Source organism: Heloderma suspectum, chromosome 13 (assembly GCF_057233095.1).
Source record: "Heloderma suspectum isolate Gila_16-S chromosome 13, 16-S_ref, whole genome shotgun sequence".
Taxonomy (NCBI): Eukaryota; Metazoa; Chordata; class Lepidosauria; order Squamata; family Helodermatidae; genus Heloderma; species Heloderma suspectum.
Window position 1 is genome coordinate 33,014,990 of NC_139470.1, and position 27,060 is coordinate 33,042,049.

Below are 27,060 nucleotides of genomic sequence, written 5' to 3' on the forward strand. Positions count from 1 at the left end.
GGATCTTGACCGAAAGTGGAAGGTCCTTAATGCAATATGTTAAATCAAAATGTTTTTTGTTTATTGAATGTAGCAACTGAAGGCTACAACTTGTTCAAAAAGTGTACATGCAGCAGAAAGGGAGGGAGAGTGGCACTGTGTGTCAAAAATGTGTACACCTGCACAGAAATCCAAAACAGTCAACATGTGGAGAGCCCCTGGGTAAAAATAAATGGAGAAAGAAATAAAAACTTCGTGATTGGAATCTATTACAGTCCACCATACCAAGAATTAGTATTAATGGGGGACTTCAATTACTCTGGTATCTGCTGGGAGGCAAACTCTGCTAAGAATGGAACCTCCGACCAATCCTGACATGGCTCGCTGGCAACTTCCTCTTTCAGGTGGTGAAGAAAGCAGTAACAGGATCAGCCATCCTCAACTTCATCCCCACCAATAAAGAAGAGTTAGTCAATGAGGTTAAAAGTAGTGGGAACTCTGAGGGAAAGTAACCATGTAATTCTGGAATACTTGATCTGAGGAAAACCTAAAGATGAATGTATCCAACCTTGGATTTCAGGAAAGCTGATTTTAATAAACTCAGAGAAATGCTAGTTAAGATTTCATGGTTAAAGGGACTATTGGGGAAAGGTGTATGTTCCTGGAGAAGAGGTGACTTAAGGCATAAACAATTCCTATGGCAGAGAAATACTGGAAAATACTTAGCTTGGTAGTAGTACCTGTGGAAAAGATCTCAGGGGTGCAGTTGATCAGAAGCTCAATATCAGTCAGCATTGTGACACTACTCTAGAGAAGGCTAATATAATTGTAGGCTGCATTAATACAACCGGACTTTCCAAGACACAGGAAGTAATGCCACTTCATTCTGCACTAGTCAGACCTCCGCTGGAGTACTGTGTCCAGTTCTGAGCCCTGCAGTGTAAGGATTCAGAGGCAGGGAACAAAGATGGTTGGGGTATGAAAAATAAGTTCTATGAGGAAAGGTTGAAGCAGAAGAGAAGACAGAAGTGGGAGAGAGGAGACATGATAGCATTCTTCAATTTTCCAAAGAGTTGTCATCTAGAAGAGCACAAATACTTGTTCTCTGCTGTCTCAGAGGGCAGGACTAGATCAAATGGGCCTGAGTTACAGGGACATAGATTTCTGCTGAACATTAGGAAATACTTTTTGATAGTAACCATGGAACCAAATGCCTTGACTGGTGTGTGTGTCTTCCTTGCTGAAAGTCTTAAAGCAGAAGCTGGACAGCCATCTCTTAGGAATGCTCTAGCTCTGGAGTTCCTGAGTCAAGCAGGGTGTTGGACTGGATGGCCTAAATGACCCTCGTCTAGCTACATGATAAGCATTTGTGGAATAGAATTCACTTCATCAGGTGTATGAAGTTATCTTCAGATGGGAGGTATATATAGGAGTGAGCCAAAACGGCTGTTCTCAATGCACAAGCACATTTGCAGCCTTGACCCCCCACAAAAGAGTTTCAGGAGGAGAGTGTTCACCGTTACAATTGGGCAGATGGCTTTCTGCTGTTAAAGTTGTTGGCAGCAACAGCAGTAGAGCTCTGATCACTGCTATTTTTCCTTCCCAGAGCACTTCAGAAAAGGACACTAGAGCTCTGCCTCAAGTAGCAGCCAGCAGCTTTAACAACAGGTTAAAAACAGGAAAAGGTAGTCAGAAGCCACCTCTCCACCTGAAACATTTCATCCCCTCTTTTTTCCTTCTGGGGGTTTGTCTCAACACTTCCCCCCAAATTTGGACAATACCCTAAAACAATGTAAACAGTGTTTCATTTCAAATGGAAGTGAAATGCAAGAAAGGTTTAATAAATTTGGCATGTGTATCAAATTTTATTTGTGTGTTTTTAATTCAAAATCCCACATGTTGGTTTATCTTATTGCACTACCGTTAGAAAAACGTACGTCCTGGTTACTTCTCCTGTATTGGATAGAGGGAACCAATTAGGCATATTGGGTGTCTCTTTAACGCAGAGAGTAAAAGGGGCTAAAGCTGTGTGTGCCAGTGAGGACAACTGACCCAGTGGAGGCAGACGTTTTGAGGGGGTTCAGAGGCAGACGTTCTGAGATTCTTCTCAGTTTCATCAGGTGGAAGCTGGAGAAGGCAAAACCCAGGGCAGGAGCGTCACACCCGCATTTTAAGCAGACAACTTATGGATAAAGGATATCCCAAGGGAGTAGTGGCCAGTAGTTTAGAGAAGGCTTCATTGGTATGATCTTTTGAACAAACTGAACAAGGTACCTAGCAGTTTTAATTACAGTTTAACATTCAATCATGTTACTATTCTTATAGGGGAAAACCAGAAAACATTGGGAATTTTTACAGGAAATACTTGGGTGCCAAGAAAAACTCAAGATTTGTTTCAGAAGTACAAGAAATATGAGAGCTTTGCTAGTCAAACGTGAATATAATGAGGACATATACATCCACACACTTTATCAGGAGTAGCAGTACCCAAAGGACATCACCCCTGTCGACATTGTGTGTCTGTTGTAGATATACCTGCAAAATGACAGAGTTTAAGGGTCATTCCAGCCACAAACGGTATCCTTTGAGACATTTCACCATGTGTAATACCAATAATGTGGTGCATATTATGCAAGTCCATGCAAAAAAATATGTTGCAAAAATATCAAGGATTCTTAAAAATAAAAAAGATAGGAGAACGTCTTTGTAACATCTGAAACAAAAATTGGGCATCTCATTAGTAGGTTATTTTATGGAGAAAAACCACTGGATGTAAGGTTCTGGGCAGCTGAAAAACCTGACACAGATAATGGTAAAATTTTATTTAGGAAGGAGATGGAATGGATTTTAAAACCAAAAACCTTGGCTCCAAAGGGCTTAAATGAGGAATTAGACTTCTTTCTTCTCTTGTAATCTAAGTCACGTAAGTTTTTTACGTGGCTGACACTCCCTTGGGATTTACTGTGAAGCTGGATAATTGACAATGATCTCCGACTTTTAATTCCTGAGGGAATGATAACACCTGCTTTTGTGTTAGAAGGAGACTTAGTCAGTTGCCTTTAAAAATCATCTTAGCTGCTGGGTTTTTAGTTTTGGAGACACATCTATAATCTCTGTAGGCAATTTTGATACATGTTTTAATGTATTTTACATTTATTGCTATTTGGTTTGCTGTATTTAGCTAGGCTTTTTCTGGTTGTTTTGTGAAAATGTTTGATTTAGTATGCTGTTTGTCTTCTAGGCCCTGAAGAAGACCTCAAAATAAAAAAGGGCTGAAATGTGATGGGTTTTTTTTAAAAGATATTTATTTTCCAGCCTCCTGAGATGTGTTCTCTTTTTGTTATGGGTTTGTATTGGATGCGTTACCTTTTTTTTTCTTTTTTGCATTTGTCGAACCTTGAAAGCAGGCAGTCACATTGGCCAGCAGGTTGAAGGGCTTTGACATCAGCTCAGCCAAGTGAAGAGAGACTCAAGGAAGGCAGAGGTGCCCAGACAGGAAGGGGAAGGGTCGACAAACCCTTCATGAATGTCTTAACCAAGGGACATAAAAACCCCCAATGCAGGTATCAATGGGCATACAAAAAGAGGAGATACCTGCAGGATACATTTTAAGTGAAGGGCTAACTAATCTATACAACTAGGGTGAGAATGGGAAGCGTAGGCTGTCAGAGAGCAAACAGACGTCTTTCCTTTCACGTATTTAAAAAAATGAGACCACCTGGCCAGGTAAGAGGCCCTTAGCAGTTTGCACGCCACTTCCAGTAAAGCATTAATTCAGCAAAGGAAGCCTGATCTGCCAACGTGCTTCAGGCTGAGGATGCTGAGGTGGGAAATCTGACCTTGACTTCAAGAGAGAAGACTAAATGTTTCCAGCAACTGGCAAATGTTCTGCTGGGAAAGTAGGAGGGGGGCTGTGAGCCACACTTGTCTTGGCCCCCACAGGATGATGAAAATGCAGTTTGCCCCATGCTGCCTTATCTTGGTTATCATCTGCATTATTAGTGGGACTGAGGGGAATATGCAGAGGAAATGTTCATCCCATCTGAAGGCATCCCCGAGTGACCTCCTGTCTATGTCAGCCCAAATGCAGAATCATCAGTACCACTCACTTCTGATGGTGGCAAAACGTCTGTCTGGGGTGCTCCCCACAGGTGAAAAGGGTTTTGGACCACTCAACTATGGTCCATTTGTGCAAGCCATGTTCCATCATTGAGGTGGTTGGCCATGTCATGGTCCTCCCCTGCAAGTAGGGATGGGCGGATTCCCTACCTGCTGCTCCGGTGGGGAATCCTCCCTTGGAGGGAGGCGATCCGTCCCTCCCCCCGGAATCCTCTTTGGCTGGCTGTGCTCCATGCCGATTCTGCGGAGCTGGCTGCTGGCTCCGCAGCGCCAGCGATATGGTCACCATTGCCGTGCCGTATCACTGGCTGAGGCTGACTCCGGACGCAGATGGTGTCCACTATGCCATTTGCGGCCATAAAGCTCTTAGTTTAAGCTAAATGCAGCTGTAAATGGCTGCATTTAGCTTAAACTAAGGGCTTTACAGCCGCAAATGGCATCTGCTATGCCATTTGTGGCTGTGGTTTTTCACGCAATAGGCTAGCCTCATTGGGGTCCGTGGCGGAATTCTCCGCCATCCCTACCTGCAAGATGAACAACCATAAGAGTGTTACCACTGAGTATGTATTGCTTCCAGAGGTTGGATCCAAGGCTCAGGAGATTTGTGGGATCCTGTGCCGCCCGTGTAAAACATCATGGCCATGTTGCCAGTGGCCACCTGGGGGGTTCAGCCCTGCAGTGAGATCCTGAACTCCTGAAAGGCTTTGACAACTGCAAGTAGCTTGAGGGCATTTATGTGAACTCAAGATTCTAGCCTGGCCCATGTGTCACTGATGGTGAGCCCTCTGCAGTGGGCTCCCCAAGCATGACAGGAAGCATCAGTGGCGACTAAAGATGTGGGGAACTGAAGAGTAAAGGGACCCCATGAAACAAAGCGTAGGGCAGCGTGCACCGTCGAAAGGCATGCCAGACCTCAACCCAGACAGAGGTGTCTTGCTTGGGAACGCACCCTGGCTAAAGAGCCAGCGTCGTAGCAGATGCATCCGCTAGCACATAAATGGGGTACTGGCTATTTTGGATGCCATCAACCCCAACACTCTCTAGATTTGGATGAATGGCTGGTCAGGCCTGACAGCTATGTCAGTGGCTAATCCAATAAAGGTTCAAGCTTATAAGGGAGGACAGATAAGCATGACCAGCTGCAAAGTCTAGATGTGAACCTATGAATTTTAGGTGATGGGTGGAGCGAAGTGAGACTTTTGACACACTGACAGAGAGACCTAGGGTGCCAAGGAGCTCAAGTATGAAGGCGAAGGGTGCCACAGTTGGTGCTTCATGGGCACAGTGAGAAGCCAGTCACTGATGTATGGGAAGACAGAGATTCTCTGTTGGTGGATGGGTGCAGCAACGACAGCCATGCACTTTGTGAAAACCCACGGCTAAGCCAAACAGCAAAACTCTGAACTGAAAACAACAGTCTCCCAGGGCAAAGTGAAGAAAGTGGCACTGTTCTGGCCAGATCAAGACATTGAAGCAGACATCGTTTACATCTATTGAGGCAAGCCATGCCCCTTGATCACATGCCCCATGTGAATGACAGCAAGTGCCCAGTGATCCATGGTGATGGCATGATAAGTGTGACTTCAAGTGGGAGAGTCTGGTACCAAACTCAAGGAACATGGCTCTTGAACGGGGTATGGATGAGGTCAAAGCTGACACTTGGTAATGGGATGTTTGGAACTTTTTGGCAGGATAAGATCTCGTTATCCTGAGCACACTGTTCTTTGGAGTTTTGACACTGAAAAGGCCCATGCTGTTAGAAATGAGATATTTGATGCAGGAATGGGCCTCCTGAGTGAGTCCTAATGAGCAAAGCCAAGCATGATGCTCGACAGTAATGGGCTCCCACCATGATGGACTGCAATTCTAAACCCATATGACAAGGTGTGCATCCGCTACTTTGCAAGGTGACAGGTCTGGACAGGTTGATTATCAGTAACTGTAGTTCTTTGAGCGGTCATCTGTGCAGTCACCTGCACCTGCACAGACTTCCGTCAGAACCTTCTAGACTTGAAACTTTTAGACAGGAAGCTCACCCTACCTGCCCCCCTCCTGTGCATGCTTAGAGGGTGGTGCTTCTGGGTTTCTCTGAGGATGCCCCAGTATAAATAGCATAGTTCAAATCAAAACACTTGTAGTGGAGTAGGAAGGTGGGCTGTGTGACTGCACTGAAGAACTGCACCGAGATGACCACTCGAAGAACTACAGTTACAGATAAACAGCCTGTCCTTCTTCGTGGTCTCTGTGTATCAGACATAGGGGTGATTAATGAGCTGACTTACCAGAAAGAGGGCGGAACAGGTGGTCAAGCCAGTTTAGAGGAAAGCACTGCCCATCCTAAGGAGTTTTCTATCTTTATTATTATTATTATTATTAAATTTATTAATCGCCCATCTGGCTGGTCACCCAGCCATCCTGGGCGATATACAACATACAATAAAACAATTTAAAACAATAAAATTTTACCATATTTTTTTTTTTTTAAAATACCCTAACCCACCCCAAATGCCTGCCTGAACAACCACGTTTTTAATGCACGACGGAAGCTCATTAAAGAGGGGGCATGGCGGAGTTCCCTAGGGAGGGAGTTCCACAGAGTGGGGGCCACCACAGAAAACGCCCTCTCCCTCGTCCCCACCAGTCTAGCTGTCCTGGCTGATGGGACAGAGAGAAGGCCATCCGAGACTGATCTTGCTAAGCGGCCTGTCTGGTGCTGCTGGAGGCGCTCCTTAAGATAGGCTGGGCCGGAACCATATAGGGTTTTAAAGGTCAAAACCAACACCTTGAATTTGGCCCGGAAAACAACTGGTAACCAGTGCAACTCCTTCAGCACTGGAGTGATGTGATCTCGCCGGCAGCTGCCTTTAATCAGGCGAGCCGCCGCGTTCTGTACCAGCTGCAGTTTCCGAACCGTCTTCAAGGGTAACCCAACGTAGAGCGCATTACAGTAGTCTAAACGAGAGGAGACCAGGGCATGTACTACCGATGGGAGCAGATGGTCGGGAAGGAAGGGGCGCAGCCGCCGTATCAGATGGAGTTGATACAGCGCTGTCCGGCTCACAGCTGACACCTGAGCCTCCATGGACAGCTGGGAGTCCAAAATGACCCCCAGGCTGTGGACCTGGTCTTTCAAGGGTAGCCGTACCCCATTCAACACCAGGTCAACATCCCCCAGCCTCCTCTTGTCTCCCACCAAAAGTACCTCGGTCTTGTCAGGGTTCAGCTTCAGCTTATTCCTCCCCATCCAGCCACTCACCGTCTCCAGACATTTGGACAGGGATTCTACGGCCAACCTTGGTGAAGATTTGAATGAGAGGTAGAGCTGCATGTCATCCCCATATTGATGACACTGCACCCCAAACCTCCTGATGATAGCCCCCAACGGCTTCACATAGATGTTAAATAGCATCGGGGAGAGGATGGAACACTGTGGCACCCCACAAGTAAGTGGCCACGGGTCCGAAACCTCCTCTCCCAGTGCTACCCTCTGGTACCTGCCGGAGAGGAAGGACCGGAACCACCGCAATACGGTATCTGTGCTCAAACATCAAGGCAGTAGCGTTTAACAATGTTGTGGCCTGGGACCACGTCTGGCATAGCTCTTGGAGACAAATGCCTCTTGAAAAGGCAACTGAAGAGGCAAGAGCCCTGGTGGAGTGGGCCTGGACTGAACTTGGTACCAGAAGCCAAGCCAATGCATAACCAACTTTAATCATGTCGGAGACCCAAACAGAGAGTATTTGTGTCAAAACTGAGGAGCCCTTAGTTTCCCCCCGACATCAGATAAAAGAGTTTTGGGGTCTCTGTAAAGGAAGCCATCCTATGTAGATTGAAAGCTACAGACCTTCATACATCTTATCAATGAAGGAGGACTCCAAAAGTGTAGTTGGATCAGGAAAAACCCCCCAGAATGGATAATGTTGTGGTTGAGATGGTAAGAAAAAAAACACCTTTGGTAGAAAGATTGAATCCAGTCTGAGCACTGCCTTGTCCCTGTAGGGGACAGTAAATGGAAGGTCGGAATGGAGGGCAACTAGCTCTCCTGCTCTTTGTACAGAGGTTATGTCAACAAGGAAGAGTGTCTTAAAAGTAACGAGATGAAGGTGGGATGTAGCAAGAGGCTCAAATGGTTTGGACGTTAGAGTGATCAAAATGACAGAGGCTCCAGGTAGGAATAGGCTTGGAAACTGGAGGATAAAGATTTTTAAGTCCCTTTGTAACTGCATGAGAAGAAACTGTGAACCCTTGAATCAGACTGTGGAATGTGGACATGGCCACTAAATAGACTTGAAGTGACAAAGAGGCAAGTCTTTTTGTGAAGTTCCAAGAGGATCTGAAGGACATGGTGAAGAGGACAGGTGACGGGATCGACAGGAATAGAATTGGCATATTGTAGAAATGCTCACCATTTTAGAGCATAGGGCTGGCAAGTGCTGGGTTTTCTGGCTGCCTCTAAGACCTGTTCAACATCTGGTAGGATGGACAAGAGCGCTGGATCCGCCAGGCTGGGAGCTGGAGTAATGGGAGGTCCAGATGCCAAACACGGCCATTCTGCTGGGTCAGGAGGGATGAGGAGTTGGGCAGGGTCAGCCTGACTCCTTTTGATAGGGTTAGTAAGGTGATAATCAGAATGATGAGCAAGGTTCAGCAAGACGGATAGGACAGGACCCTTGTGATGACTGGAATCAGAGGGAAAGCATATAGAAAGCACATTGAAATCCCATTGAGAGAGGAAAGCATCTCCAAGGGAAGAACAATCAAAACTCACTCTGCTGCAGAAGAGGTCACACTGAACATTCTTGCTGGCGGCAAAGAGGCTGAACCATGGTACACCCTACAGTTGAAGAGATTGTGTGTGATGGTCTGGTCTAGCATCCACTCACGTGACGTCTGTTCCAAATGACTTAAAGCATCGGCCAATGTGTTTTCCCTCCCTGCTGGCAAACAAATTGATGTCTCGAGATATGGCCCAATCCCAGAGATTCAAACTAAGCCACAGTAGTCCTTGATTGGGTACTCCCTGTTTGTTTATGTACCAAACAGTGCAAGTGTTGTCCACTGTGACTTACATGACCTGGTTGCACAGAACGGTTTCCAAGGTAATTAGTGTCTTCTATACAGCTAATAATTCGAGATCATGGATGTGATATTTTGTCTCCTCTGGAGACCATTTTGCTTGGTCTCAATATAGGCCACAATGTGCCCCCCAAACTGAGGTCAAGGCATCTGTGGTTACTTCCTGGGATAGCTGGTCATTGTTGGCGTGGGATCCCCCACTGGAGGTGGAAGAAGAATATCCACCAGCGAAGAGAATGTCGGACCAAATCAGGCAGCAGTAGCTGCATCTGAGATTAATCCCATTCTGGGCAGAAGACAGTGAGAAACCATGACTGGAACAGTCACGTTCGGAGCCTTGCAAATGAGGTGACAGAAGTGGTTGTGGGCACGAGTCCAAGCAGATGCTGGATAGGAGAAGCAGAGGCCATCCATCCCCTCATTCCAAGTGGAGATTAGAGCCTCAGCAGGATCAGTGGCTAAGCTTGCAGGAAAATCCCCAAGAGACCTCAGAAAACTATCCTGATTCATCAGTTTCCTGGAGCAGACTATCAAATTTGCTCCACTACCCCGTGGAGTTCACAGACAGTTGAAGGTGAAAACTGATCAGGCAGTGAGGTGTCCACGCCAACGACTCCCCTAGTCCAGTACAGAAAAGAAAATCTAAGGCAAGTCCTGCCACATGTGTTGGTCCCGATATTAACTAAAAAAGGACCTTGGTTGACATGGAGGCCATGATTTCCTGAGCCACCCCTGTCAAAGCAGCCTTGGCATGAATATTAAAGTCTCCCAAGATCACCAACAACACTACACTTGAGACAATCTCTGGCAGCTTAGGCAGGGAAACTGTTAGGCAGTGAGGTGATTGGTACAGCAACAGAATCCCAACCTTGTATCAAGATCCCAACACCAGGTATGTGCCTGCAAAGTAGGTATGTACCTGCTCAGTAGGACTGCTTTGAAGGAGCTGCTTCCACTGTGAACTCCAGTACTGAAACCACTGTCAATTCTGAGGTGGGTAAGGCCATACCTTATGATGCAACATCATGGCTGAGTTGGCTCCCAAGGTATGTGGTGTCTTAGCGTGACTAGAGTCCATAATAGTACTTGCGGCCATTTCAGGAGGATGCAGCATAGCAGAGAGGTTGCTGGATGAAAATGAGAGTGCAGGAGCACAGTGGCGTAGCTGAAACTCAAGTGTCTGCGGCCTCAGCATCTGAGGCAGAACCTGTTCTTGTATGCCTGTCTTGTAAATTTCTGGCAATGGAAGCAGCCCCAAAGCAGGGGTTCACTGCATGACCCTTGCCCAGGCAGAGAAAGCAGCAGTTGTGACCATCCAATTGAGGAACTTTGCTGTCAAAGCTTGAATACTTTTAAAATAGCCTTTAAATAGCCTTTAAATATATGATGCAGAGACTTCATAGCATAGAGAATCACTGACGTGAAATACAGTGCAAAATTGAAGAAAGGAACTGAAAAACGAAGAAAAGGAAAGCTAGGACAGAAAAAAAAGTACCACAGAAGAATTTGAAGAAGGTTCTAATGATGTAACCTCTGTGGCAGTCAAGGAGGAACTGAGCAGAAAGGCGGGGGCCATGCCCCTTTGGGTGTGTTCTAAGGACAGACCTCCAGCCACAAACATTTAATCACCTAGATCTAGAGTCTAGAAGGTTCCAAATGTTGCTCTGCACAGCCACAGACCATATATGTAGGACTGCACAGAGACCATGAACAAGAACACGAATATGACACTTACAATTGTTTCTCGTTTGGACAGTCCTTACACAACATAATAGTTAAACGAGGAAATTTGTTATCACAAGACGCTGCGCGGGCCAACTCGGATGGCTTTGAAATGGGATTAGACAAATTCATAAGTCCTCTGCAGGCATTTACCCCACCCCCCACATGAGGGAAAGAGCAGGGCCACACTTGTCCCAACCACTGCGTCCTCGCTGGCCCCACCCCGACACCATCAGGGTGTTAAAATCAAACGGGAAGCCTACATGGGAAGAGCAGCTCCCCTCTTCAGATCTCCCACCCCAATGTGTGGACAGGGCTGGTGATGCTGTGTTGTTGCGGTTAGGTTATTAACGGCTACTAGTCATAATGGCTATATACTACCTCTGTGATCAGAGACAGCATGCCTCTGAATATCAGTCGCTGGGGAACAGCTGTGGGAGAAGGTTATTGCCCTCATTCCCTGCTTTTGGAGTTCCTGGAGGCATTTGGTTGGCCACAGTGGGAAATAAGATGCTGAACCAGACAGGCTTTTGGTCCGATCCAGCAAGGCTCTTATTATGACCACTATAGAGGCCTGGGACGCAAATGGCTCAAAATAGTGTTCACTTCATCAATCCAACCCCATGACGTCCTTCACCAGGTTAAAGGACTGCAGATGGAACATGTAACCTGCCAAGCCAGCCCAACAGAACACTGCAAGAATTACAAGGTAAAGCTTTTCGGGATTTGTTTTTCGGCATTTTGGCACCACCAGCAGAAATCCGTACATTTACCTCCCATTGAACTGAAGCCCCCAGAGTATCTTGAGAAAGCCGGCACTCACTTTTCCGTGATCTTGGGGGCATTCTTCTCCTCACCCCTGGCAAAAGGTCCCTCAGCAGCTTCCTTCATAAAAGTAACAAGCAACTCTGCATCCACTCCAGAGCCCGGTTTCCCCACAAGCTTCAGGATAGAGGCGTGAAGCCGAAAATACACCTAAAGGAAAGAAATTCAGTGCATTGCAAAATTCTTCCTGGTTTTAAATTAGTTTTAAAAACCTAACAGTCACTATTGGAAACAGGAGAGAATTAAATATAAAGAAAACAGCTTGTTGTAGGCCATGTATACTAAAAGGCTACTTCTTGCAGGCTTGTAGGAAGCCACTCATCTGGTTGCTCATGAAAAGACGATGACCAGTGAAACAAGCCTAATGTGCCAGAAATGAGGAGGGGTCTTTGTCATGGAATCTCTGGATTAAAAAAACAAGAACCACTTGGCTCAGGAGACACTATACATATATAACAGGGACATCCTGCCATCATGTCAGCAGAAATGCCATTGTATCCAACACATGCTGAGCCCAGAAGCAGAGGGGAAGTACACAGAACTGGAAAATATAAATACAGCTGAAACCCAGCATACACACACCTCCCCCAACCCTGCCAGTGCATGGAAATTCCACAAATGCTCACTAATCATGGACTACAATGCCGGCTACAGTGTTCACATTTATTTATTCACTGGCCTCTCTGCATCTAAAAAATGTATGAGCAGTGAACAATAATATCAAAATACAAAACACAAAAGAGAAAAATATTTAAAACACAGCAATTATCCCAATAAAATTTGGCTCTCAATCAGGGGAAAGCTTGTTTAAATAAGAATGTTTTTAGCATATGCAAAAATGAGAGCAACACTAGCACATGCTAGACATCAGTTGGCAAGGAACTCCACAGAGGAAGTTAATACACGAAAAGCTCTGCTCAGGGTGGTCTCTAACCAGACCTCAGGCCCATGCAGAACCACCAGGTTCTGGTGGCCCCTCACCGGATAACCTCAGGGACTTGGCAGGTTGATAAGGAAGATGGCACATCCTTAAGTAACTTAGGCCCATGTTGTGTAGTGTTTTATACGCCACCAGCACAATCTTAAATTTGGCCTAGTCGCAAATGGGCAGCCAATGCAGATCTTTCAGCGAAGGTGAATGCTCAGCATGCTGAAAGAGCCAAGCTGCAGCGTTCTGCCCTAGCTGCAGCTTCTGGACCAGCCTTAAGGGCAGCACCACACAGAGCACATTGCAGCAATCCAACCTTGAGGTCAGTAGGGTCTGTGCCATGTCAAGGAGAAGCCATAGCTGGCATATCAGGCATAAGTGGTAAAAGGCACTCCAAGGCACCATAGTCACTTGGGCCTCCTGCAACAAAGACGGACCCAGGAATATTCCCAGTCTACGGATCTGTTCTTTCAGAAGGAGTGCAAGCCTATCCAGAAAAGGCAATGAGCCAGACTCAGGAACCACTCACCCATGGGCCCTGTCTTGCCAAGATTCAGCCTCAGTTTATTGACAGAGTCCAGACACTGACCCAGGACCTGCACTGATTCACCTGATTCTGATGTCACAGGGTGATCAAGTTATGTGTCATCAGCATACTGATGGCACTTTGCTTCAAATCCCCTAATGACCGCTCCAAGCAGCTTCATATAGATGTTAAATAACACTAGGGACAAGATGGTACCCTGTGGAACTCCATAGCAGAACTGCCAAGGAGTTAAGGAATAGTCACCCAATGCATTCACTTTCTGAAACCAACCCCACAGCTAGGGCTGAAACACAGTGCCTCCAATGCCCAACCCACAGAGCCATTCCAGGAGGATACAGTGGTCAATGGTATCAAAAGCCAATGAGAGATCAAAGATAATTAACAGGGTCTCACTCCCTTGTCCCTCTCTCTAAAGGTCATCCATCAGGGTGACCAAGACTGATTCAGTCCTGTAACCAGGCTAGAACTCAGACTGAAATGGATCTAGACATCAGTATCCCCCAGGAGTACCTGCAGTTGTCCTACTACAAACAATCCTCTTGAGTACTCGCCCCAAGAAAGGGATGTTTGGGACAGGATGGCGGTTATCAGGAACTACTGGGTCACGAGTGGGTTTCTTCAGGATGGTGGCACTACCATCTCCTTAAGGGCAGCGGGCATCACCCGTCGTGTGAAGACAGGATTATCACATTCTGGACCCACCTGGTCATATTGCTCTGGCTGGCTTCAGCCAAGAGGGGCACGGCTTTGGAGGGCACGTGGTTGGTTGCGTTTGCTGTGAGCAGCTTGTTCACATGATCAGGCTGCAACAACTGAAACTGGTCCCATAAAACGGGGTAAAAGGTGGCATAAGACACCTCAGCTAAAGCTGCATTAAGAGCAGTCCGCTATGGAGGTGATTGATTTTGTCCTCGAAGTGCTTTGCAGAGGTCGCAGGACCACATTTACTGGGAAGTGCTAACAACTGTCAGATCCCCCGAAAGATCCCCGAAAGTAGCTGTCAGATCCCCCGACAGGCAGCTACTCAAGGGCACAACGGAGGCAGAAAAACAAGCTGCCCTGCTGCCCACGCGGCCGCATGACTGCGTGCACTACGGTGCGTCCTCCAAGCGCCACGTGATGCCTCCCGCCCTCCGCGCACCAGCTGTGGCCCAGCCTGCTTGGCCAGCCGCACCTCCCTGGGGTGCCAGGAGCACAGCGGGCCCTGCACACCAGAGGCGGTGCTCAGGCGCCGTCGAGCTGGTGGCCCAACGCATGCCCCAGGGCGCCGCGAAGCCAGGGCAGCTCTCCAGATGTCCCGGACTTCGAAGCATCTGGTACTCTTCAGATGCTTTGGACAACTACCAGCATTCCTGACCACCGGCCACGCTGGCTGGGGTTGATGGAAGTTGGTCCAAAACACCTGGTGGGCTAGACTCGGGCCTCATATGCTGAACACACACAAAGGCAGCCGGTGAACTCATTGCAGGGATCTTCTAATTATTGCTTCACAGTGCAATCCTCCGGAGGCGGGCGATGGTCCTATGCAGAGCGGCTGCTGCACGGAAGGAATCCTTTCCTCCATGCTCTGGCCACCCTGCATTTTCGGCTAGCTCGGTGATTTCCTGCGTCTAGCTGGCAATGTCAGAGTGGGGGGGGCGGGGGCCATGCGGTGCATAGGAAGCCTTGTGAAGAGGTTTCCGCAGTCTCCTCCCCTCCCCACCCCCAGGATCCCCCTCTCCGCGCTCCGTTTGCGAACACAGAGAAGCAGCTGGCATGCAGAGAACCACGCAGGCTATGGGGGGGGGGGTGTTCTGGGAACTGAGCTCCCAGGAACTGAAAAATCCTATGGCCCTCTAGACAGCGTCTAGTGGCCATAGGATTGCTCTCTCCATTAATTATGACAAGGCCAAAGTTTTAATATTTTCGATGAGTAATAGAAAATATTATTTACATTTAAATGGACTCCAAGAAGTTTCAATGTGTAAGTATTCAGTAATTGTAGTAACTTACAATAAATACTGAGGGGATATAACCGCCCCCTTTAGAATAGAAAAAATGATGAATACCAACCATACTGTTATGCTCATTTTGATAACGCAAGTCCTATGGAGCATCCAAGATAAAGAAGAGTGAAACAAAAGATACAGATTTTCAAAATTCACTCTCGGCAGCAGAAAAGACTTGTTCACCTTTATTATTTGGCAGGTTCTGTTAATTTTCAAGCCAAATACTTGTAGAACTTAAGTATTTTGAAGTACAGAACGACATTTATTCTTATACATCTCAATATGGTACCTTCAGCTCTCCTGAATGGGAGATTTAGGGGAATACGTTATTCCAACATATTGGGTCCCTGTGAGTCAGAGGAAATTAAGAGAGTAAGCCAAGTCTTACTTTTGGGTAACTGTCACTGAGAACTCCAAAAAAGAGTGATTCAATCTACACCCCCTCTCCACCACCACCACCTGCCGCATACGCCCTGGCAACCACACCCATCCTACTTGTGCACCCTGAGATGTCTGCTCCCTCATAGCCCGGGGAACCTGGATGAGCGGTCAGTGGAGGGGTCCCTGCCCCCCTCCTCGGAGCCCTCCTGAGTCCTGCTGAAGAGAGATCCTACTAGGGTGTGCAAAAGGGATCCCTCTCTACCACTGCCTAGCAACAAAGAAGCAACACACATGACAATGCCAAAGCCTTTATTGGTCAGCATCCAGGATGGAGTAGATCCGGAAAGGAAAGAGCTCCTGCACTTGGGCGGTGGCTCAACAGACAGCAGGGTAGCAGGTACGGCATCCCTGATGGCATCAGCTTCTTGCTAGGAACACCCTCCCCTTTTGCATAACGATTCATAATGGAGCATTCAAAGGCACGGGAGCCTGCCTGGAGCAAGCGGGTTATCAACTCATGGAGGAATAACCACTGCTGGTTACGGGACGGGCCTCCCACAGGGTCAGCACAGAATGGGGCACAGAATGGATCCTGTACCTGCGGCAGAGTGGCCTGCAGAGGGCAAGGGGAGATAGAGAGAGAGAGCAGTGAGCAGTAGCCATCATCTGGCGCACACTTTCCCTGGGCTGGACGTGCAACAGACACGATGAGGGGGAAAGAGAAGAGTGAGTGACTTCACCAGAGTGCACAGACCCCCCGCCCGTATGAGGATGGGGAGGCTGCAGTGACCGTGCGTGTCCTTCCTCCCCCCCGAAGGGCGGTAGTGAAACTGTGTGTGTGAAGTGGCTGTTTGTTCTGCTTCCTGCGAGGCCAAAAGCGCCCGCGAGTGCTTGTCCAGCAGTGCTAGCGGCTGGAGCAGAGTGCCTGACCTTCACCCAGACAGCTTGCCTGCATGTGGGGTGAGCACCCCCCGTGTGTGACAGACACTGCTCCCCACTGGCTGGGGGGGGGGGGGAAGGATTACTGCAAGGCTCAACATTCACATATGCTGAAGAAGATGGGATGAGGTGGAGAAACACGAGAGGCAGTTGTCCGCTTCTCCCTTCCCTTGCTTACCTGTGTAGGCTGCTCTGTCCTGGCCTCTTCAGTTGTTCGATGGGGCTGGGGGGCTGTATCTGGAGAACCTGTCAGGGCTCTAGTCAGAGAAGTGTTAGCAACATGCTCAAGACCCCAGGTGTGAGGAGGCCACTACTTTGAGGAAAGCGTTCCGCTGTTGTGCAGTGCCTTTTCCCCAAAGTTTCCCCTTAATGTTGCTCCTTGGCTGCACGCACCACCATCTGAATTATTGTCTCCCAGTGTGGGGTTTGGGTGTTGAGTTACACCATATTCTATGCTTTGTCATCGGGCAGACACTGATATGTGTGTGTGTGTGTGTGGGGGGTAACTATTTTTTTTTTAAAAAATCCTCCTCCCATTGAAGTCAATAGAAGGGGAAATTCCTTGCACCTGATGTAATGTTATGTCAACGATGGGACCATGGCTATGGATTCCAGGGATATAGGATCCAGCAACCATGCACTTTCCCCCTGTGCCACCATGGGAGTTCTGTCAGCATCCGCAAGACCCTCAACTGGCATAACTCTAGTACAGGATGGTACCATAAATCATAAATCACCCAAAGGGGCACCTTTGATATCAGCTGTGGGGCTGGGGGAGGCAATTAACATCTGTTTTCCCCCCACAGTGGGACTAATAGGACTTTGGGGGAGGGATTTAGACTGGGAAAATAGTGCAGAGGAGAAAAGGTTAATTGCCCCTCCACAATGGAGGCTGGTGCCTAATCTGAGAGGTGGGGCTGAGGTCAGGTGAGCGGAAGCGGAACCAGGGGGGCAGCAGAGGCGGAGCAGTCTTTGAGTCCGCCAACAGGTAGAAACCCATCCCACAGAAAAGGAAAACTGAGGCACATGAACTTGTAAAGGAGTGGGTGGAGAAATCACACAGCCACACAAAAGCACTCCTTTGGGCCCACATCTTCCTGTTCCAGCAACAACTCCCACTTCACAGAGAATCAAGTGACTTTAAGATCATGAGTGCACATTGAGGAGAAGGGAGAAGTCACACAACCACACAAAACCATGCTGCTGCCACTGCATTCTCAGAGCCGCACAGCCAGGGCCAGCTCAAGGCCACGATAGGCCCCGAGGCTAGCATTCCATAGTGACCCCCTACTCTGCCCCCAGTACTGAACTCACACATGACATTTGTGCACACACACGCACAAAGAGTCAACGATGTACAATAAATATGCAAAAACATTTTTCACTACATGTTGTTGTTGTTCAGTCGTTAAGTCGTGTCCGACTCTTCGTGACCCCATGGGCCAGAGCACACCAGGCCTTCCTGTCCTGCACTCTCTCCCGGAGTGTGCTCAAGTCCATATTCATGGCATCGGTGATGCTATCTAGCCATCTCATCCTCTGCCGTCCCCTTCTCCTTTTGCCTTCAATCTTTCCCAGCATCAGGGTCTTTTCCAGAGAGTTTTCTCTTCGTATTAGGTGGCCAAAATATTTGAGCTTCAGCTTCGGTATCTGTCCTTCCAATGAGCACTCAGGGTTGATTTCCCTTAGGATGGACTGATTTGACCTCCTTGCAGTCCAGGGGACTCGTAAGAGTCTTCTCCAGCACCACAGTTCGAAAGCATCTTCGGCGCTCTGCCTTCCTTATGGTCCAGCTCTCACAGCCATACGTTGCTACTGGGAAAACCATAGCTTTGATTAGACGGACCTTTGTCGGCAAGGTGATGTCTCTGCTTCTTACTATGCTGTCCGGGTTTGCCATAGCTTTCCTCCCAAGGAGCAAGGGTCTTTTAATTTCATGGCTACAGTCACCGTCTGCTGTGATCTTGGAGCCCAAGAAAATGAAATCTGTCACTGCTTCCATTTCATCCCCTTCCATATGCCAGGAAGTGATGGGGCCAGATGCCATGATCTTCGTTTTTTTAATGTTGAGTGTCAAACCAGCTTTTGCACTCTCCACTTTCACCCTCAACAAGAGGCTCTTTAGATCCTCTTCGCTTTCTGCCATTAGGGTGGTATCGTCTGCGTATCTGAGGTTGTTGATAATTCTCCCGGCAGTCTTAATTCCGACCTGTGATTCATCCAACCCGGCGTTTCTCATGCAGGGCGACAATATGCAGCCTGGTCGTACTCCTTTCCCAATTTTGAACCAATCGCTTGTTCCATGTCTGCTTCTTACTGTTGCTTCTTGACCCTCGTACAGGTTTCTCAGGAGACAGGTAAGGTGGTCTGGTACTCCCATCTCATTAAGAATTTGCCACAGTTTGTTGTGATCCACACAATCAAAGGCTTTAGTGTAGTCAATGAAGCAGAAATAGACGTTTTTCTGGAATTCTCTTGCTTTCTCCATGATCCAGCGAATGTTGGCGATTTGATCTCTAGTTCCTCTGCCTCTTCGGAACCCAGCTTGTACTTCTGGTAGTTCTCGGTTCACATACTGCTGAAGCCTAGGTTGTAGGATTTTGAGCATAACATTGCTGGCATGTGAAATGAGTGCAATTGTGCGGTAGTTTGAACACTCTACATATTTCAGTGGAAATCATCTTCCATGCTTTCCTGGAAGCAAAAGACTCATATCTCTTGCATGGTAGAGAACTCAACACAAACTTCCCCTTTCACAGTACACAGAGACAGAAAACGTAAACACACGCTGAAGTGCTCTCTCCCTCACACTCAAGAAAGAGACACGGACTGACTCACTGCCTCATTCAGACTAAGGAGCCACAAAGGGCACACATGCACACAGCCTAGTGCTGGCGCAGGACATTTTGCTGCCTGAGTAGGACCAGCAAATGCCTCCCATTTCTCACTGGATGATCTGGGCCACATACTTCCTCTCAGCCTAACCTGGACCAGTGCCTGGAGGCGGTAATGGGCTGGATGAGGGCCAAGAAACTGAAGCTGAATCCTGACAAGATGGAAGCTCTGTGGATTGGTGGTTCCCGAGTCTGGGAATTGGGTAAGCAACCTGTCCTGGATGGGGCTGCACTCCCCCTGACGGAGCAGGTGTGTAGCTTGGGAGCACTCCTAGATCCATTCCTGTCACTAGAGCCCCAGGTGGACTCCGTGGCCCCGAGTACTTGGGGCCAGCTTCGTCTGATCCGCCAGCTACAGCCTTTCCTGGCCAGGCACAGTAGCGCATGCACTGGTAACTTCCCAATTAGACTACTGCAATGCACTTTAAGTGGGGCTGCCCTTGAGGACGATTCAGAAATTGCAGATAGTGCAAAGTGCAGCAGCTAGACTTTATGTCTCATAAAGATCATATAACACCAGTTTTGAAGGAATTGCACTGGCTGCCAATACGCTTCCCGTCAGAATTCAAGCGGCTAGTGATGGCATTTAAAGCCCTAAGCGGCTTGGGACCTCGACATTTGAGGGAGCGCCTCTCCCTGTGTATGCCTGCCATATAGGACTGAGATCTGTTGGAGGAGCCCTCCTCTGCATCCCCACCAGTATGAGACATACACTACGGTGGGACATGGGAGAGCGCTTTTTCTACCATGGCACCCAGTTGTGGAACGCCTCGCCTTGGAGGCCTGACTGGCGCAGACACTGGCTTCATTTCGGTGCCAAGTTAAAACATGCCTTTATCAAAGCCTTTGAGGGCTAAATGTGTTACCTTAAGTAGCACACTGTTTTAACTTTTTATTGTTTTAGATTTTAAATTGGTATTAACTTGCTTAATGGTTTAATATGTTTTTAGCTGTTTAAATTATTTATTGTTTTATACTGTCTAAATTTATTTTATCTGTACGCCGCCCTAAGATCCTAATGATATAGGGCGGGATATACTTGTTTTAAATAAATAAACAAACCTACCTCACAAGATTGTTGTGAGGGTAAAAATGAGATCTTTAGTTCCCAGAGGAAAGGCAAAACACAGATATAATAAAATAAAGAACTCTGTGCTAGAAAAACATAGTTTCTTACGCTATGTTCATAATAAGCCCCACTAGCATGTAAAATGGCCACCTGTGGACTGCATTACTGTGTGCCCTCATTTATATGCATGTGGACTAGAAACAATATACATCCAGTACCCCACTTAGAAATTTATCTTATAAAAGCCCTTACAGAGCCCTGGAGCAGGAGCCCAAAGACTGACGATGACTCTTATGACTCATATTAAACACTCAGCATTTGAAAAACAAACCCTCTTGCTTCTCACATGCCCTACTCATAGCCTCCATCTTCTGCCTGAACATCAGCTCAAGTAAGCTTTGTTAACAGCAGAAATGAGGAGGAGTCTTCTGGCACCGTGGAGCGAGACACAGCGAGACACACACCAATGTTTTTTAAGAAAAACATTCAATCAAATCCTTTTTGAAAAAATGAATTAGTATAGCCACTGTGGTAAAAATATCCTTTAAAAATCGATGTGGCCACAGATAAGATCCTTTAAAAAAAGGAATATAGCAGTGTGCAACCAGAAACAAAACCAGTATTTTCTATACACACACAAATAAATTTTAAAACACCCAATTTTAAAGTGTATTGCAGAGAAGGGGTATGGCTGTTTTGTCATAAACTTAGCAAACTTTGTATCTATAGTATAAGCAGAAGGATAAAATGGCAGATGGCTCTCTAATTACCCTCCAGTTAGATGTGTTCTCTGTTTAATTTCTCTTCTAATGTAAGTGATTTGCACTTTAAGGAGAGATTTTTAAACATTTAATTTTAATATCTGACACTTTTAATTTGTTTAATTTAGAAACAAATATAGCACTCATTCTAATGTCAACAGGGGTTTGAATAAAGTTAAAATTCCGTGCTTCATTAAGACTGAAATTGATCAAGACATCATTTTCCTTAAATCATAGAATCATAGAATAGTAGGGTTGGAAGGGGCCTACAAGGCCATCGAGTCCAACCCCCTGCTCAATGCAGGAATCCAAGTCAGAGCATCCCTGACAGATGACTGTCCAGCCTCGCCTTGAACGCCTCCAGTGTGGGAGAGCCCACCACCTCCCCAGGTAATTGGTTCCATTGCCACACCGCTCTAACAATCAGGAAGCTTTTCCTGATGTTCAGCCGGAATCTGGCTTCCTGTCACTTGAGCCCATTCTTCCGTGTCCTGCACTCTGGGATGATGGAGAAGAGATCCTGGCCTCTCTGGGACAACCTTTCAAGGACTTGAAGAGCGCTATCCTATCTCCCCTCAGTCTTCTCTTCTCAAGGCTAAACATGCCCAGTTCTTTCAGTCTCTCCTCACAGGGCTTTGTTTCCAGTCCCCTGATCATCTTCGTTGCCCTCCTGTGAACCCTCCCCAGCTTGTCTGCATCCTTCTTAAAGTGTGGTGCCCAGAACTGGACACAGTACTCCAGATGAGGCCTAACCAGTGCTGAGTAGAGGGGAACTAGTACTTCCCGGGATTTGGAAGCTATGCTTCTAGTAATGCAGCCCAAAAGAGCATTTGCCTTTTTTGCAGCCACATCCCATTGTTGGCTCATATTCAGCTTGTGATAGACAACAATTCCAAGATCCTTCTCGCTTGTAGTGTGGTTGAGCCAAGTATCCCCCATCTTGTAACTGTGCATTTGGTTTCTTTTGCCTAGGTGCAAAACTTGGCATTTATCCCTATTAAATGTCATTCAAATGTAAATGATTCATTCAAATAGTCATTCCTTGTGCTGGGAGGTGGAAGTTAACAAGATACACCACCTGTAATTTCTGACTAGTTTCTCTCTCTGTCTCTCTCACTTGCTCACCTTGATTTCCTCTCTTAGGGTCAAACTAAACATTTACTTCAGTGTAAGCACACAAGGCCCCAATTTAGATCAGGACTGTGGCACTCCAGGAAGGGGGATTTAAGTGCCTGTCCTCTGTTTTCATGCTGAAATTCTAGCCCCTAGTGGGGTGAGGATTTTGGCATGAAAACAGAGGGGAGGTTTCAACCCCTCCCTTCCAGAGTGCCATGGTCCCAATCCGAATAGGGGTTGCTTGTGCTTACATCAAAGTAATAAGTTTGGCCCTCACTTCTGTGTAAGCGTGTTATACCTTTGCCTCCCTGTTTTTTGTGTTGAGATTCCCACACTCCCTGTGGGGAGGGGGGGGGAATTCATTATGAAAACCAGCAGGTGGGGGAGAAGGTATATCACCCCACTCCTGGATCGCTGTAGTCCTGATCCAAATCAGGGCTGCACATTTACACAAATGTAAACCAAACTTCTCCCCTTCCTGATCCAGCTGGCTTCTCCATGGCATTTTCTCATTCCTGCACTGCAGGAAAGACGAGGGAAGGCCCAGCCAAAGCTGCTTCTGCTGCCTCTCTCTGAATTCCCCATGCTGGGCAGGTTCCGTCAGGGGCTTGTGTTGTGTTTTGAAAGAACACTGACCGAGGCCTGGCTCGCCTGGTGTCCTGCCTTTAAAGGGAGGGATGGCAGCCATCCCGGGCGGCTCTCCTATGGATTCCTTTACTCCCAGGTAGAGAGCGCTGTGGACAAATTCTGGCGTTCGAGGGAGTGATCCACAGGTCGCCCCTGCATGAGAGCCCTGCCCTTGTCCACACAGGCACGTTCGCCATTTTTCAAACACACACTCACACATTGCTGGGCGAACGTTCTGAGCATGTGCAGGTATCGTATATGCTCAGAACATTCCCCCTCGCCAGCAACAGAGTCTCCACAAGAAAGGAAGAGGAAGGCAGCGTGTGCCGCACTCCCACAATGCATTTTAAAGGTTTGCTGGCTCTGGGGTGACTAGGGGAGGTGGGAACCCAGGGAAGTGGTAGGTGGCTTGCTGCCCCTCCAGCACCAATGCTCAAATCAAAATCAGCTGCTTTTAAACATGTTTTTAAAAAGGTGAGAAGTTGTGCATCACGACTATACATAATGCACATAAACAGATCCATGGGGGAAGGTGGGCTAGTGACTTTGGAGGACTGCTGCACAGTGCTGCCTTGGTGTTTGCAAGAGCTCCCACCCACAAAAGGCTGCTCAACAGAAAGCAGCATCACAGATATGCACACAGAGATTTAGCACTCATGCTCTCATGTTTAGGCGAAGATGGACAAAACTCATATCTAAAAGTCGCCTATGGACCTTTTAAGCTTCTCAAGAACTCTGAGCATTTTGCTTTGCTTTAGATTTCAATTAACTGGTAAGTAACATGTCCATGCATGCTGCTTTTCTGCGTTACCTCCAGGGCCTCCATCGCAAGCTCTGGTGGATTATGATAGTGGATCTTCTTGGGATACCTGGCCGCTTCTTCATGCAGGAAGTGACCTGCCTGCTTGTAATGGAAAAGACAGACCACAGGAGGCTGCTTCTGTTTCTCAGCAACCTTCCCCAGCATGTAGTGGATCAGCCACTCCTCTTCATCGCCATCCCCCTCGCAGTGAGAAGCCGAAGTGAAGCAGTGCTTTGCTGTTTCCAACATGCCATTGCGCCGCTCTTCCATCTGAAAGAGGAAGCCAGCTGAAGGCTAAGCAGCAACAGCAACTCAGGGTGGGCCACCTCAAATGGCAAAACCCTTTCTGGACCAATGGTTCAATCCTCACCTGCTGCACCACCTCAGGCGGCAGTTCGGACTTCCACTGCTTAAGCTGCCTAGATGCGAAGGAGTGCAGGGCATAGGAAATAGTGCCGTACTCTATCCAGAGGGAAAGGTTGGAACCATCGATCTCAAGGGCTCTTTTGAAACAGTTCAGAACTGGAGTGGAGTGCTTCCAAATAGGACCATCACTCTTCAGTTCATTGGAGTTCAACTTGTCTTGAATCCGACTGGCCCGAGCCAAAGCCATGCCAGCCCAAGAGTCGAATCTGAAAGAGTAACACACACAATCAAGACAACAGCCATCCCTTTTAGATTTTTGATCCAGATACGATCTGGCCAAAGGCCTATCTAGTCACAGAATCATAGAACAGTACGATTGGAACGGGCCTATAAGACCGTTGAGACCAACCCCCTGCTCAATGCAGGAATCCAAGTCAGAGCATCCCTGACAGATGGCTGTCCAGCCTCGTCTTGACTGCATCCAGTGTGGATGCACCACCTCCCTAGGTAACTGGGGTTCCACTGTCGTATTGCTCTAACAGGCAAGAAGCTTTTCCTGATGTTCAGCTGGAATCTGGCTTCCTGTGACTTGAGCCCATCATTCCGTGTCCTGCACTCTGGCGTGATCAAGAAGAGATCCTGGCCTTCCCCTCTGTGAAAACCTTTCAAGGACTTGAAGAGCGCTATCCTATCTCCCCTCAGTCTTCTCTTCTCAAGGCTAAACATGCCCAGTTCTTTCAGTCTCTCCTCATAGGGCTGTTTCCAGTCCCCTGATCATCTTTGTTGCCCTCCTCTGAACCCTAGTCCAACATTCTGTTCCCACAGTGGCCAACCAGATGCCCCCAATAGAAAGCCCACAGCAGAAGATGAGAACATTCTCTCATGCTGGTTCCCCATCCAGAGGCATACTGCTCCTAATACTGGAGGTTGCATACAGCCATCAGGACTAGAAGCCACTGATAGCCTTATTCTCCTCCTCCATGAAATTGTTTAATCCTCTTTTAAAGCCATCCAAGTTGGTAGCCATCACTACATCTCATGGTAGCGGATTCCATAGTTTATGACTTCCTTTTCTCTGCCCTGAGTCTCCTACCACTCATACTCTTTGGAGGACCCCAAGAGAGGGAGGATTTCCCCTCCCAGCTACTTCCTCCGCACCATGCACAATTTTATACACCTCTATCACGTTCCCACGACAGACCTGTTAGGGCAAATGCAGATGTCATGCATGTAGAACTTGATGGCCTTGGACTGCTCTTTGTTCTTGAAGTGGTAATCTGCCAGGAGGTAGTAAAGCTCTGTTACAACAGGAGGAGAATAGTCTGCACCCTCAGGGAGAGCTGGGACCTGACAACAAAGAACAGCACAACATTTGCACACAAGTTTAGTGGGTGGAGAGAGTTTTTGAGCAGGCTGCGCAAATGCAGTGGTTTCTTCTTCTGTTACTACTTCTCTCTTCTTATCTGGGATACTTCTGGATATTTTCCATCTCCTCTCCCCTGGTATGGCTCAACTGGAGACCACTGGAACCTTTGCCTCCCTGTACTGACTGGCTCTCATGGAAATGAAAGGCCCAAGATGCATTGCATTGGATTGGTAAATATGAAATTTTGCTTTTCATGGTTAAATAGTGTATTGCTAAGAAACAGAAATGCTTTTTGAAAAACAAGATGGGCCGGAGGGAGTTAGGAGAAAGAAGCTAGATCCTCAGTTGGAATTAAATGGTTAGAGTTGCTTTAATTGATTGCTTTGTCAATGTCATTCTAATGTCATTCTCATACCATTTATTTTGCTTTGTTGATTGCTTCCTTATGGCTTTTCCTAATTATTCTGTCATTAACAATAATACATAGTATTATCTTCTATATGAAGATCGTATTATTTTCAGTGCTTGTGCGTCAATAAACTAATTGATGTTTTTATATTAAAATCTTCGGTCTGCGGTCTTTTACACTGGGTTGCAAATGTGCGAAATTGAACTCAGATTAGGCTACCAAATTCACAATGGGTACGAATTACATCTGCCCCACCTACTTTGCTTTATCCTCTGCGACTTTAAGCCCTTCCCAATGCTGGAATGCAGCTTATCCTACCCTTCCTTAATTGGAATTTGGCCCCTGGAACAAAAACGGCTCGCCAACCCTATAAAGATTTGGGGAAAAGACAGCATCTTTAGGCATCATCTCCCCATCCTCAGGGAGTTGTCGAGCTATCAACCTCATTTCCTTTTCTCTCTCTCCATCTCTGTGAGCTCCCAGAATTGCCCACCGGGTTGTATCCAGAGCAACGATTCCTGGTAACTGTATTCTTTTCAAACACAAGTCAGTGTGTACTCATGATTGTATTCAATAAACTCCCTTGAATTCAATTAACGTGGAATTTCTTCCCTTTCCCCCTTTAAAGTGTCTTACTAATTTTTAAAAGTTGGGCTTCATCTGTACCTGACTCTTTAGGGCATGGGTGTAGAAGCTCTTTCAGCCCAAGGGACAAATTCCATTTTGAAGTAGTTCCTGGGGGCCACATTCTGGGCACAGCCAAGGACAAAGAGGGGCCAGGGGCAAGATACAAACAGACCAGCTTAAAGCTCTCACTGCCAGTAGCTAAGGCTTAGGGCAGGGTGGAGACCTCAGGCCCACAGGCCAGCTCTGGCCTTTCTGGGGTCCCAATCTGGTCCTCCGGGGTTCTCCAGGTGGTCACGCTGCCCCCCCCAACCAGTGATTATTTGGTGGTTTCCTGGCTTTTGTGCAGTTTTCCCCCTCCTTCTAAAAAAGTTGAAATGCCTCTCTTAAGGATTAGATGCTGGCAGTAAGAGCTTCACACTACAGCTGATATTTTGCTGATATTTTGCACCACCCCCTTTGCCTTTGACCCTGCCAATCCCCGGAATGTGGCCCAAGAGCTTCTCCAAAATTGAATTCAGC

General features: G+C 47.3%; 1 protein-coding gene across 18 annotated transcripts in view; it reads right to left on the reverse strand.

Annotated features, from left to right (window-relative positions):
• CABIN1 (calcineurin binding protein 1) overlaps window positions 1-27,060 on the reverse strand; it is a 205,025-nt gene that overhangs the window by 77,758 nt on the left and 100,207 nt on the right. For all 18 annotated transcript variants that reach the window (XR_014785760.1, XM_084819973.1, XM_084819972.1 and 15 more), the window contains 4 exons: window positions 25,341-25,486; window positions 24,144-24,405; window positions 23,783-24,043; window positions 11,720-11,871 (listed from right to left, as the gene is read on the reverse strand). Coding sequence is in view for 17 of the 18 variants with exons in the window: in XM_084819973.1 (XP_084676099.1) it covers window positions 11,720-11,871; window positions 23,783-24,043; window positions 24,144-24,405; window positions 25,341-25,486 (821 nt within the window). In the remaining variant the exon portion in view is untranslated. The remainder of the gene's footprint in view (window positions 1-11,719; window positions 11,872-23,782; window positions 24,044-24,143; window positions 24,406-25,340; window positions 25,487-27,060) is intronic.